Source organism: Filicampus tigris, chromosome 13 (assembly GCF_054856515.1).
Source record: "Filicampus tigris isolate MCC_2025a chromosome 13, RoL_Ftig_1.0, whole genome shotgun sequence".
Classification (NCBI taxonomy): domain Eukaryota; kingdom Metazoa; phylum Chordata; class Actinopteri; order Syngnathiformes; family Syngnathidae; genus Filicampus; species Filicampus tigris.
Window position 1 is genome coordinate 22,509,067 of NC_141229.1, and position 14,789 is coordinate 22,523,855.

At 42.2% G+C, this 14,789-nt stretch overlaps 1 protein-coding gene across 9 annotated transcripts in view; it reads left to right on the top strand.

Annotated features, from left to right (window-relative positions):
- ankrd6a (ankyrin repeat domain 6a) overlaps positions 1-14,789 on the top strand; it is a 118,755-nt gene that overhangs the window by 188 nt on the left and 103,778 nt on the right. For 8 of the 9 annotated variants that reach the window (XR_015089337.1, XM_086049759.1, XM_086049762.1 and 5 more), the window contains exons 2-3: positions 6,061-6,165; positions 6,261-6,359. Coding sequence is in view for 8 of the 9 variants with exons in the window: in XM_086049759.1 (XP_085905885.1) it covers positions 6,061-6,165; positions 6,261-6,359 (204 nt within the window). In the remaining variant the exon portion in view is untranslated. The remainder of the gene's footprint in view (positions 1-6,060; positions 6,166-6,260; positions 6,360-14,789) is intronic. The other variant, XM_086049758.1, reaches the window with a different exon arrangement.

Sequence of the window (14,789 nt, forward strand, 5' to 3'; positions counted from 1 at the left end):
GCATGGCTTTCCAAACTGGTTTCCTGAAGTTGTCTTTTCAATTGTCTAAAAACATATACATTAACTCTGTTCATCTAAAATGGCAATTCTGTAGAACTGTTTGACAAGAAAATATTTATTGAGTCAATGTTTCGTCTACTGAGTTTTGTCTTTTTTGATGTCGTATGTTTAAACATGCATACACAGTCAAATGCATGATAATCATGTTTATTTGTCTTTGTTCTTGCTCACTGTTTTCCTAGGTTATATGCAACTGTGTAATGTATTAAAAGATTGGAATTATTTTTTAGTAATAGATGCACAACTGGGGAATTTAACATTGCACACATCTATGTAGAATTCTATAGAAGAATAATTATTTAAATTTGAAGGCATCTTAGCAAAATATTCACAGATGTGTTAACCACTTGCACGCTGTGCTGCCTCCATAAAATAATCATAAATAATAAAAAAGAAACAAGTAGTAAATATATGTACATTTTATTCATTTAGCACTTCTCGCAGAGAGGACTCACAATCCTTTAAAGGCTCAAATATTAATTAGATTACAGAGTAAAAAGAAATATTATTTAGAATTCAGAGTAAAAACAACACAAGAAAAAAACAAATCAAAACAATCAAGTCCTAATGGAATGGCTGCCTTTTTCAACTGTATTTTCTTTCAATGTTTACATTTGACTGGAGAGGCAGCCACAGCTCTGTGACCTTTACTTTTGAATCTTGAGTAAGTAAAAGGCAGACAGTCACCTAAAAGGACAAATAAAATCACCAGAGAACCAAATTTGAGGGAGCCTGACCATTGAGGGCAATCCAACAGTTAAACTTGTGTGCTGAATCCTAAAATCAAGACAGAGCCACTGAATTTAAGGGATCTAGGCAAAAGCCTAGTGGCAGCGTTCTGACCTTGTTGAAGATGGTCTAAAGGACTCAACGATTTTTTCCCCCCAATACCAACACACATTTCCACGTAATGTGGTGTGAAATAGGATTTCCTAGGTCCTAGGCCAGTTAGTATTAGACTTGTGAAAATAAAAATTTAATTAATTAAAATTGATTAATTAATAAAAAACAACAAAATAAGATAAAACTAAAGCTGGGAGCAGCTATAAAGGGCCCTCGCAACCCTGGCCACATTGGGGTACCGGCACATATGAAAACAATAATTATGAAACACCTTTAAACACACAAATTTTGAAGTTGATTGGATCACATCTCTGGCAGGAGTTTCTTAAACTAGGTAAAACCATAAAATGGCAATTACGGGAAAATATTTGAAAACAAATTAAAAATGGTGTGAACTTCCTGTTCGGTTTAGCATGTAGGCTCCAAGAGACTTTTTTTTTGTCGGCAGTTACATACTGTATGTTTCACAATATTCGTAAATCTAGGTGAAACATAGAACCGCGATACTTTGCTGAAAAATTATAGTGAGACATATTTAAAAAAAGAAAGAACGAATACACAATAACACTCTAAAAAATATATAAATCTTCTTGCCAAACCTGACGTGTGTGCAAAGTGTTCGCCCAGGTTTGATCCTGCCAAAAAAGCTTCATTTTTCATTGCAAACAGTGCATCGCCATGTAAACAGTATACAATGAAATAAAAAGCTTCCAACATTGAAGATGATCGGATAAAATCCCTAGGAGGAGTTCATTAAAATATGATCTCTGTAAAAGACCAAAATGGGGCCAAATAACAAAATATTTTTAGAATGGCGGATTTGCTGTGTGTTCCTCTGCCTAGCCGATGTGACTATGTGTGACTCTATGGTCTTAACTGAAATCAACCAATAAGTGTGCCAAGGATGTCATAGAAAAGTGAAGCCAAGTGAAAGCAAGAGAAAAGTGAAGCCAAGTGAAAGCAAGAGAAATAAAATAAAAATAGAATGGAGACAACAACAGGCTGAACGGTATGCTTCCGTTACATTACACAACGCCCCCCCTCAAACACCCGCAAGCCAAGTTGCCTCCGTCGCGTAACGCTGATAAATGTGTCCATATAAATCAAAATAAGAAAATTGTGCGCTTAGTGCACATCATTTACACTGAGCTACGATGGTAACATTTAGCTTACATTCACACATGTAGAATTACAAGAAAGTTACTGTAAAGTTAGGACTGTATGTGAATTTGGGGGGATTCACCGAAGCGCCTCATCCAAACACTCACTCAAATCAAAGAGCACGACCGGACACAGTCATAGGGAACAATGTGGCTTCAGTAGCACTCCAATCCATTCCATAGAGCTCAACAACTAGCTCAATCCCGGCGCGTAAACGACGACGAAGAGGCGCGCATCTGCCGCTAGCCGCTAACAGATAACAGACTCCAAACATCTCTCGTTAGGACCCCTTAGCTGTCCAACAATATGCCCGACATAAATCAACGTAAAGAAAGGACCCATTGGCTGCCCCAAAACATGTCTGGTGTAAAACACACAAGTTAAACAGTAAACAAATGCCTGTATAAACAAAGCACTAATGAGGAATTTACAACAGGTATGTCAGAAAGACTGGGGGGAACCAAAGTTTGGTTCCGCCTTGGTGGGTTTCTTCCGTGTCCACAACACTACAAGGTAATCTAACTTTAAACTCACCAAAAACGGTTGTAGATTGATTAAATAAGTCTTTTATTTATCGCCGACCATGTATAATGTTTTCAAGTCTCCAAAAGTATTTATGTATTCGGTCGTAATTATGTCTTTGTTTTCTCCGCACCGTGTGTGTAAGGCTCTTATTTAACAAAATATTAGAATTTAACTGTTTAAATTATCCATGCATTTTAATAGCGTCAAGGATTTAACTTTATGTTTCTTTATGTGAGTCGCCTTCAGAGATTCTTGTGTTTCATCACCACGAGAATGCTTTGCGTCATCCAAGAGTGGACCAATCGTCATGCACAGGAAACAGAGGATGTGAATTGGTCCATGACCCTCCCTGAACTGATGGCATTTATGGCCATCATCATCTTGCGGGGGGTTAACAAACTTCCATTGATGCAAGAATACTGGTCAGAAGAATAGGGAAAACAAAAAATCATGGATATCATGCTCCGAAAACGATATCAAGACATTATGAAACACCTGCCCTCTGACAACAAAAACACCCGCGGTGAACGAGTGCAGACTGACAAGTTTGCAGCAATTTCCAGTGTGTGGGGAGCTTTTGCCACAAACTGCAACACATCTTACAGCCCTGGTCGATACATCAATCAATCAATCACATTTTATTTATATAGCACTTTTCATACATAAAAATGCAACTCAAAGTGCTTTAAAACATTCAAAGCAAAACATAGAATTATCTTCAATCAAAAGAAAAGATAAATTATTTAAAAGTTGTTGAAAGCCAAACTAAAAAGGTGTGTCTTGAGCTTCCTCTTAAAAATATCAACAGTCTCTGCAGACCTGACATCCTCTGGCAGGCTATTCCAAAGGTGAGGACCAAAACGGCTGAATGCAGCCTCGCCATGCATTTTGGTCCTCACCCTTGGAATAAATAAAAGGCCGGCGCCAGAGGACCTCAGGATCCGCGAGGGCTGGTATGATAAAAGCAAATCAGATAAATAAGATGGCCCAAGACCATTAACACATTTATAAACTAATAAAAGTACTTTAAAATCGATCCTGAAACACGCAGGGAGCCAATGCAACAATTTCAAAACTGGCGTAATGTGCTCCCGCCCTCTGGTTTTCGTCAGCACCCGAGCGGCTGAATTCTGCAGTAGTTGCAGTGGTGAAATGCTCTTTTTCGGGAGGCCAGAGAGCAGGGCATTACAGTAATCTAAACGACAGGAAATAAAGGCATGCATCAGCATTTCCGTGTTAGCCTGAGAGAGAAACGGGCGGACTCTGGCGATATTCTTAAGGTGATAAAAACCAATCTTGGTTACATTTTTAATATGAGGAATAAAACTGAGCTCAGAGTCAAAAATGACGCCAGGTTCTTCACAGAGTGTGAGGGATTAAAAATGTGTAGTTTTGGTAAAAGCTTCTCTCTCTGACCTTCGGGACCGATAACTAAAACCTCAGTCTTGTCCTGATTGAGCTGTAGGAAATTATCTGCCATCCATGACTTGATATCTAAAATGCAATTTAAAAGGGTATCAATGGGTCCTGTGTCATCAGGAGACACGGCAATATACAGCTGCGTGTCATCAGCATAGCTGTGAAAGCTGATGCCGTGTCCCCTGATGACATCCCCGAGGGGAAGCATATAAAGATTAAAAAGTAGGGGGCCTAAAATCGAACCTTGAGGAACCCCACATTTAATTTCATGAGTTTTAGAGGAACAAGTATCCATACTTACAAAGAAATATCGGTCTGTGAGATAGGAATAAAACCAGTCAAAAACAGTACCAGAGATGCCCACTAGATTTTTAAGTCTATTTAATAAAATTTGGTGATCTACTGTATCAAAAGCAGCGCTTAGATCCAGTAGCACCAAGACTGTGAGTTTTCTCACGTCTGCAGTGCACCTAATATCATTTAAAATCCTTAAAAGAGCAGTCTCCGTACTGTGGTTCATCCTAAAACCAGATTGATATTTCTCCAAAATATTATTTGTATTTAAAAAATGATTCAACTGGATGAAAACCAGTTTTTCTAAAATCTTACTTAAAAACGGTAAGTTGGATACGGGTCTGTAATTATTAAAAACGCTCGGGTCAGAACCGCTCTTCTTCAGAAGGGGCTTCACCATCGACGAACAGCTTTTCCCGTCGAAGACCCGCTGCCCATTCCTGCAGTACATCACAACGAAACCGGACAAGTTCAGGATCAAGTTTTGGGTGGCTTGCGACTTGAAATCCAAGTATGTCTGCAATGTCATCCCATATCTTGACAAGGACCCTAGTTGTCCCAATGGAGAGAGACTGTCCGAAAATGTGGTGATGCGGCTCATGGAACCATTCCTGGACAAGGGCAGAAATGTAACAACGGACAATTTCTTCACCTCACTGTCACTTGCCATGAGTTTACAAACGTAATCTTATGACCCACTGTACAAGAAAAAGAAAATGGTAAGTGATACATAGTGATCAGAGCATTTACGTTGTGATGTAAAACACATTTTCTTCATTTCTATAGCTGCTGGCTCTCTGCCCTAACGTACTTCTAGCCAGACTTCTGTAAAAAGATTATGATACACATAAACACTTATTTGGTGTTTTTCCCGACTCTGCACTTCACTTTAGCGGGGGGCCAAAAAGTGGTATCAGAACAACACTGGTATATATGTTTGCGTTGTATTTTGTGTGCGTGTGTGTGTAAAATTACTGTGAAATAAACTATTTTTCTTTCTCTCATTTATTAGGTGTTTTCAACAACTGGTGCCACGCTGACAGTGTATGCTCCCAAAAGGAAGAAGATTGTGTCTATGTCTATGTCTAGATGTGTGGAACATGCAAAACAGAAATGCCGTGGGAATGCGTACAGTGCACTGTCATTCTGTAACACACACATACGCACGCATGCACGCACACAGACACGCACACACACTGCATGAGGAAAAAGTATATTTTTTAATTATATGTGGATGTTTTTTGTTCTGTGTTCAATAAAACTCACAAAAACTCCAATATGTGATGATTTCTTGCAAAGCTGTCGTCTTGGGAACAATGCAAAAAGCAAACAGTGCAAAAGGTGCATGAACAAACCCAACTACTACTGGGAAGCTTACAAAATGTTGGATTCTCTTCCAAAGAAATGGTAAATGAAGTGGTGGGAGGGGGGTGGTTGATTGCATTGCAAAGTAGGGGGTGGCTTCTCAGGTTACTACACTTTAACATAACAATAGCTCGGCTAATCACCTGACACACCCCGTCGCTGGGTTTAAAAATCCGCCATGGAAGCCCTTGGGGGGCTTCAAAAATCCTGGTATTGCTAGTGTTAAAATGACAGGTGGACCGGCCTATAGGCAATTACTATTTGGTCTGGCCGGAGAAAAAGGCAGATAAACAGACCACAATTTTGTAATAAAATGCCCACCTCTGCTATATTTAAGGTTACATGTAATGATGTTGAGGCAAAAAGTGTATTAACTCTCCAATATTTTGACAGCTGCCAGGTTACCAGACAGCATTGCATCGAGCTGCCGTCTTAGGAAATAGTGATGCCATTTCTGCTCTCATTCAAGGTGGCTGTGCACTGGACCTCCAGAACAGAGTGAGTTGTGGACGTTAACTAAGCAACAAACATTTACATTCAGAAGACTGCACATATTTTATGTCCAAATAAATAATTTTCTGGATTTATTTGAGGATGGCAACACTGCTCTGCATGAGGTGTCATGGCATGGTTTTCTTCAGTGTGTGAAACTACTGGTTAAGGCTGGAGCTGATGTACAGGTCAAGAACAAGGTATGATATAGTTATATAGTGATATATAATAGTTATATATCAATACATTTAAAATGCTGTGTCAAATTATTCCATCCGTCCATTTTCTTCCAGTCATCCTATTCAGAGTCACGGGTGAATTGGGCCCTATCCCGGTTGTTTCCAATCAATGACAGGGCACTTACAATCCAGACAAAAAAAGTTTACACTCACTCCAATGAACAAATGAGTCATAATTTAGGTCTTTGCTTAACATAATTTGGGTAAGACATGAAGTACTTCACTCAAATGCACAAACACGGTAGGTTCAGAAAAAGATCATTTAGTGAAATGTTTGCTGGAGAAGCCGAATTGACAAGAGGAGTCTGTCCTAGCAGAAAATGAAGATCATGTCCAGATGATGAGGGACAATTGGAGTGAGGCAGTCAGTAGTCAATCCAATCCAGTTTATTTAAATAGCACATTTCAACAACAATACTGTGACAAAGTGCTGCACATACTATCTGTTTGTGAAATCACAACTAATGAATATATGAAGATATAAAATACATAAACACTGAAAAATGAATACATAAAATACAATTAAAACACACAGAGGAACACACAACTCACGCCGTGTTAAAAGCCAGAGAATAAAAGACGAGACTTAAAACACTCGACTGAGGAGGCCGGTCTAATATGGAGCGGCAGAGCATTCCAGAGTCTGGGGGCAACCATAGAAAAAGCCCTGTACCCCCGGGTTTTAAGGTTCGTCCTCCTCTCCACAAGAGGGTGTGGCCCCCTGACCTCAGTGTGCACACTGGACTGTGAACCTTGATGAGTTTGGGGTCGGTCCATTCAAAGCTTTAAAAACAAATACAATTTTAAAATCTATTCCGAAAAAGTAACTGGAAGCCGGAACTTGGCGAGGAGCCGGCACGGGATCGGGGAGCTGCACCTCAGCCTGCCGCCACAGAGGTTGGGGAGAGCAAGAAACACGAGGGGCCGAGACTACAGGTACCAGGGAAGGTGGACTACACAATACTGGTGATTTGGGACGAGGTGAGGAAGGTGGCGATGAACCAAGTGAATCAAGGTGCAGAAGAGAGCTACATAAAGAAGTGTAACCCTTACCTGGGCGCCGTTGCTGATCCCCCCGTGGAGGCCCACAGTAGATGGCTAATCAAGTGCCCAATTAAGGGTTCGATGAGCGGGATTCAGGGACAGACTCATCGGAAAAGGAACATGACAAAAGCTAAGATAAGACAAGATAATAAGGCCTTTATTGATCCCACAGTGGGGAAATTTTCAATGTTACAGCAGCAAAGATATAGGTCTCACAGAGACGGCGGCATAATGTAGCCATTAATGTATAACATTAATGACAAATATTCAGAATCAAACCTATGTAAATATACGCAGTAACCATGTATATACACACCAACATACATCTTCATATAAAGTATGAAGAAACACTCATATTAGCATGTACATAGTACGTAAGTGACAGTGCTGCAGTGAAATATAAGGAACGGCATTTTATAAAAAGAAAACTGGACAAACAGTAGTGGGGAATGTTGAGCATTGCACGATATAAGCTCAGGTGAAGGACTGCACAATTGCACTAATTTCGCCAATTTGTAGGGACTACACAATGTTCTTGTTAAAGAGTCTGACAGCAGCAGGCAAGAAGGAGCGGTGGAATCTCTCCTTCGCACAGCGAGGGTGTAACAGTCTGTCACTGAAGGAGCTGTGGAGTGCTGTTAGGGTGCCCTGGAGGGTGTGGGCCGGGTTGTCCAGCATTGACGACTGCTTGGCCACCATCCTCCTGTCCCCCACTGAGTCCACAGAGTCCAGGGAGCAGCCCAGGACAGAGCAGTTTGTCCAGCCGCTTCTTGTCCCGGGCCGAGACGCCGCCTGCCCAGGTGACCACTCCCTGGAAAATGACCGAAGCAACCACCGAGTCATAAAAGTTCCTGAGGAGTGTCCCCTGAACCCCAAAAGACACACAGTCCTGTGCCCTCACATACTGTGGCCATACGGTTTGTGAGGTAGTCGTGGATCCATGTGGTGAGGTGGTGGGCCACTCCCGCCCACTCCAGCTTGTCTCCCAATAGGGTGGGCTGGATGGTGTTGAAAGCACTGGAGAAATTAAAGAACATGATCCTCATAGTGCTCCCTGCCTTCTCCAGGTGGGAGAGTGAAGTGCGGAGGAGGTAGATAATGGCATCATCCACATTGATGCCAGGCTGGTATGCGAACTGGAGTGGGTCCATTTAGGAGCTCAGCAGGGCGCGCAGGTGGATGAGGACCAGTTTCTCCAGGGTCTTCATCAGGTGATACGTCAGCACCACTGGTCTGAAGCTGTTGACCTCCTTCGGGTGGGGGGGTCTTTGGCACCGGGACCAGGCAGGATGTTTTCCTCTGCCCAGCTTCAGGCTCAGGTTGAATATGTGCTGGACAATTCCACACAGCTGGTTTGCGCAGGATTTGAGGAAAAGCTGACTGGGTGACGGGAAACAAAAATCGGTGTCTGGTTCAGGTTCTAAATCACAATCAGAGTCTAAAAAAACATGGGGGGAGAGAATAGTGAGATAATCAATCATACTGTGATTGGACAAAATGGAGGAAACAGGGTACCAACACGAAGGGTTTGGGGGTGGCTGGCAGGCTGAGTGGGGTATCATACAGGTCCTGCGGTGTGAAGTCCATTGGCGCCCACCGTGGGCTGGGTCCGGTTGTGGTCGGGAAAAAAACTGTATTAGGCAGTACCAGTCAAAACCCTTTGACCTAAGCCATGATTTGTTGTTTTTTTTTATCAAAGATCATAGTCATAAATATTATATTTGATAGTAATAGTTTCCGGGACATATGGAAGTGCTAAAATTTATCATACACCTTAGGGTTACTATCTTATGTGCAGTAATTAAAAGGTCAAAGTAGTATATGTCAGGGTATGTTTGAACATTATTGGATATATTTATTATGGTTTGTTTTAATAGATAGAATGTATCTTACCTTGGGAAGTAAGAAGGAGGAGAAGGAGGAGGGGGTGAGCGCGCGCCCATGGGGGGAATGTAGAGTGAGAAGGAGGAGGAGGAGGGGGTGAGCGTGCATCCATGGGGGTGAAGGTAGCATCCTTTCACACACACACACTGTAAACAGCAGAGGGTGTCCAGAAAGGTGGGGGTATGTCTTGAAGAGTGGACAGCATGTGTTTTTTCTGTAATATCATAAAAAAAAGGTAACTCCAGGAATTTGAACGTTCAGGATTCTAAACAGGGAGATGTTTCCTTTCACGCATGCACAGGTGGTCTACCCAAGGTAATTAAGCAACGTGTTTTTTCGTAGGCTCATAAAAAAGCTGACTCTGGGGTTTGAACGTAAAATCAGTCAATGTGTTTTATGGGAGGCACAATAGCACGGTTGGGTGTCTTACTAATCAACATGTGCTTTGTCTGTCGGCTCATAAAAAAACTGACACTCCAGGTTTTTTTAAACATAAATTTGACATTGGTTTACGACCGTGAGGGTTATATGTCAGGGCAAGTTGGGGGTATGTCCAGACAAATGGTCAAAGGCTGGGTGTTGGAAGGAAAAAATGAGAAACTCGTACAGAGCTTTTAATCGGGTACAAAGTCTTGAATAATTGTACAATTGTATAGTTTGTATGAGCGATCGATAAAATAATTTAAAAAGCATACCTGTGATTCTAGTGCTGAGGGTTGGTGATAGGGTGTGATGCCTCTAAAGCGCGCTGGTAAAAAAAAACTGTAAAAATTTAAAACACGTGACATACAGAGGTGTTGTTTTAGACTTGAAGTGTACTCGTATAAAAAAAAAAAGCCAGTCATTTTTAAAAAGAACCACGACCTCACCAAGGAGTGAGCACCCCCATGCATATGGCATCGAGACAGACGGACTCTTAAGAAAAAAATATATATTTCAGAGACGTGTGTTACTATCCACGCCAGCTTTTTAGGATCGGCGACTACACCTACGACCCCGCACAAGAGGCAAATGTTCTTAAGATGGCTACAACAACCACCGTTGGAGAATCTAGAGCAGTCCTGGTTGTTACCGGATGGTGCATCATGGGGGTACCGATTCTTATATCAGATAGGTGAGATATCTCTATATATGATACATGAGAATGACACCCCACAGGGCTTTGGATCTCTGAATTCGAACGATTGGGGGGGATATTAGTCAGATGGTCCCAAAGGTCACGACTGATTACAATCAATCAACATCTACATGGTCAGATATTACTTTCACCTGGGTGTCACGTCCACATCCACAACACCACACACAGACTCCATTCAGAGAATGTTAACAATCATGGCAAGAGTAAGATTGTTTTCACAGCCCTTATTTCATAGATCATGGATGGAGATTGTAAGAAGCGTTATCGCAATGAATAATTCATGTCTGGCCGAAAAAATGGAATTGATTTTGAACGAGTGGAATGGTGATATTAAACCAGGACATCTGGCTACCATTCTAACGCTTTTTATCGATTGTGTGATATATTGTCAACAACATGACATACCTGTACACTTGACATGTGGACTAGAGATGTTCAGAAATGCAATCGAGTCAAAAGTAGAGTTTTACCGATGAGGTCTTTACGATATCAGAATGCATCCCGCGTCAGCCCCTGGTCTACAGGCTGAAAGATTACGATAGCGAGCCGCTCGATGGCACATTTTACGGACACGAGTTACAAAGAGTAATCATAACACGAACACGTGCATACCATATTGAGAAAATTATTAAAAAACGTAAGATACACGGTGTAAATCAATCGCTAGTGCGCTGGAAAGGCTGGCCTAGCAAATTTGACAGCTGGCTTCCTACATAAAACATTCTGAACATTTAAAGAGGACTGCGCATGAGCGGGTGACGTATTCAGTATGGCAACCGTTGATGAAAAAGGTTTCTTTGTCACACCAGCATCAAATGCTAGCATTAGCGTATACACAGATAATACGATATCCGAATTCAGAGTAGCGTTGGCACAACACATTAATCTATTAGATAATTGGGAAGTAGGATTAACCAAGATATCATACCCTCAGACGTTACACACTATTCCCATGGATCAGACAGCGTTTTATTACAAATTGCCGGCCTACCCAGGCCCCAAAGCACGAATACCGGCGAGCGAATAAACAGTAGATTATCTTTTACCCCGACAGCTCCATGTAAAACCTGGCGTTCTTAACAACCCGGAAAGATTGGGTCATGATGTACAAGCTCTTTTACAGGCGAAAATCGGTAAAGAGTTTACCGTCCAATCCGATCCACGAGAGTACAAATTTCACTGGTCCGGACCCGATAATCATAAAGTCATGTTCAAGCCCCCTCTAGCGTACATTCTCGGTTTGAAGTCTGGTCAGTGGTTCACTATAAAACAGAGATTAACTCCAGCTCCCTGCTATGTAGATAAAAAGGCAGGTAATTATCATTTCTTCATATACACCGATGTGATTCAACATCAGCTGTCGGAGACGCATTTGCTCTTCTGCTGCGGGCAATACCAATTGCAGGGAAATACGGTGACGTTATATATAAATCGTTTAAGCATACATACTACCTACCTGTGAATAAAAGACATATACATCATATTGGAATCAGCATCAGAACTGACAAGAACAAACCTGTTGATTTTAGATACGGTAAAGTTATCATCGTCCTACACTTCAGACCGCGATAAAAACATGGTTGTGTTCACAACGCATCAAAACCCGAAACGCTTTGTAAATTGTTACGAATCCCAGGCCGGCGGTGCCTTCCCAGGTTTTCATGGCAGCCCCTTACAGTACAGATGTGGCTTAGGATCTGTCATGTCATGTCATCTTCCAAACCGCTTATCCTATACAGGGTCGCGGGGAGTTGCTGGAGCCTATCCCAGCCGTCAATGGGCGAAGGCAGACTACACCCCGAACTGGTCACCAGCCAGTCGCAGGGCACACATAGACACTGTCACTGAGCGGGAATCGATCCCACGCTGCCCGCACACAACTCAGGCGTGTGTACCACTACACTATCAGTGGACCTGGCTTAGGATCTATTTTCGCTAAATTATTCCATTTTGTAGCACCCTTGGTAAAAAAAAAAAAAAGGGTTCACCATGGCCAAACCGCACCTCCAGACAGCCGTAAAAGGCATCGCTGGTGATGTGGCCGGTTGCGTTACTGAAAAAATACAGCGTAAAGACGGCGAGCAGCGTGGATTGGGACTTGTTGTCATAAACCGTAGGTGGATTAAAAGGCCGGTTGGCGTGCGCGTTAGAGCCTTTAAAAAAGGCGACGCGTCGTCAAAAAGGAATCATTACCCGCTAGACTAGGCGGTCGAAGCATTGTGGATATATTCTCTTAAAAATGGCTCTCATACACCATAAATCGCAAGAATACACAGTAAGTGAATTAGATTTGTTTACATCACCGATGACGCAACTGTCCATCGACCAGAGTCAATATATGGAAATACTCCCCCTGGGGGCTATAGTGGATAGTGCGCTTCTGGAATTCTTTCTACCGGGTTTTTCATTCAAATACCTAGATCTCACGGTACGATGCTGCATTTACATTTAAAAATCGTTCATAAGGATGGCTCATACATCCCACCGACCGAACATGTGGGAATAATAAATTACCCATTGAATACCATATTCAGTCATCTGGACGTAACACTAGGAGATAGATTGATATCTCAATCCAGCGCGACACACCCCTCCAGAGCTATGATTGAGACTTTGTTAAACTTTTCCAATGACTCGCTGCATTCACAATTCAGCGCATCTATGTTTACTAAAGACACAAGAGGGCAAATGGATTACATAGCTTTTGAGGGAGCCAACGTCAACATAGGCATGTTGCAAAGAGCGCGTCAAATCGAGGGGTCACGTGACTTTGAAGTGATCGGTCCTTTACACGCTGATATTTTTTTCTGTGAGCGTTATCTTTTAGATAACGTCGATCTAAGGCTGAAATTAACCAGAGCCAACGACGATTTCTGCCTGAGGAGCACAATGGACAACGACGCCTGTCTAAAAATATTAGGAGCCTCACTTTATGTGAAAAAAGTAACTGTTTCCCCACCTGTCGCGTTGGGTCACACGGCAGCACTTCAAAAGGGAAACGCACTCCACCCACTCACCCGTGTGAATGTCAAGACATTTTCTGTTCCATTAAACTCGCGGATCTGTAATCACAACAATATTTTTCTCGGACAGGCTCCTAAGCAAATAGTTCTGGCTATGGTTAAGAAGAGATTCAAACCCTTTCAATTTTGCTCATCACAACATTGAATATCTGGCTCTCACGCAAGAAGGACGACAAATTCCCTCGAAAGCCTTCTAACCCAGATTTAACACCGGAAATGCGACGCGCGAATTCCTCAATTTATACACGGCTACGGGGCATTATATGAAAGATTTACGGCTGTGTATCGATCAAGAGGCCTTTAAACATGGTTACGCCCTCTTCGTAACTTTAACCTGAACCCCGCCGATGATTCAGGAGCTGTTTCACTCGTCACATCGGGTGTTCTGAGGTTGGAGTTACGCTTCAGAGCGCCTCTAAAGCACACCATGACGCTCATAGTTTATGCGTGCTACGATTCCATTCTGGAGATCAACTCGAAAAGAGAAGTGTTGATGGACTATTATTAATACAATGAATGCCGCGGAATTGAATGTCATTACGAAGCATCTACAGGGCGGGTTATTCAGCGGGGTATACGCGTCAGATGAATTGACGGGGGAGAGTGACACACCCCCTAAATACTATATTGTTAACACTCATAGACGTGGCATGCCGGGGGAATATTGGCTGGCTTTAACGATAGAGGGTGATGGCATCGCAACTTTTTTTCACCCTTTTGGATTACCGCCTGACTCCGTTTATTACTCTACGAATATTAAATCATTCCTCGAAAAGCATTCTAACCAAATAATATATCATAATCATTACAGCATGTGTTGTCGGACGCATGCGGTCAACAATGTGTGTATTACTTAAGCCGTCGGGGGTGTGCGTTGACGTGCCCGGAAGTGTTAGTGTTACAGCGACGACGTCATCGACAACGACGCGATGGTTAACCGGATATGTGGAAAAACAACGACGCGACAATCATCGTATGACGCGCGGTGGTCAGATATCACGCCCTTTTCACCATTTTAAAGAATGTAATTGTCTGAAACGCATATCCATCATGTTATTTATTCAATAATAAAAAATAATAAAGTTACAGAGTTATGTGTGTTTTTTATTTTTACATTCTAACACATTCCAACAAATTAATACATCGTCCATTTCAACGGTAAGCCCATCCGCATCCTTTTTCGTGTTCTGGTTCTTTTTACATCCGCATCGGCGTTCGGTTTTCAGACGTTTTAGCTGCTCATGCGTGTTCTGATTTGAGACGGTCGTCTCTGGTATGTTTTGCAGCGAAAGCGTATGCAAA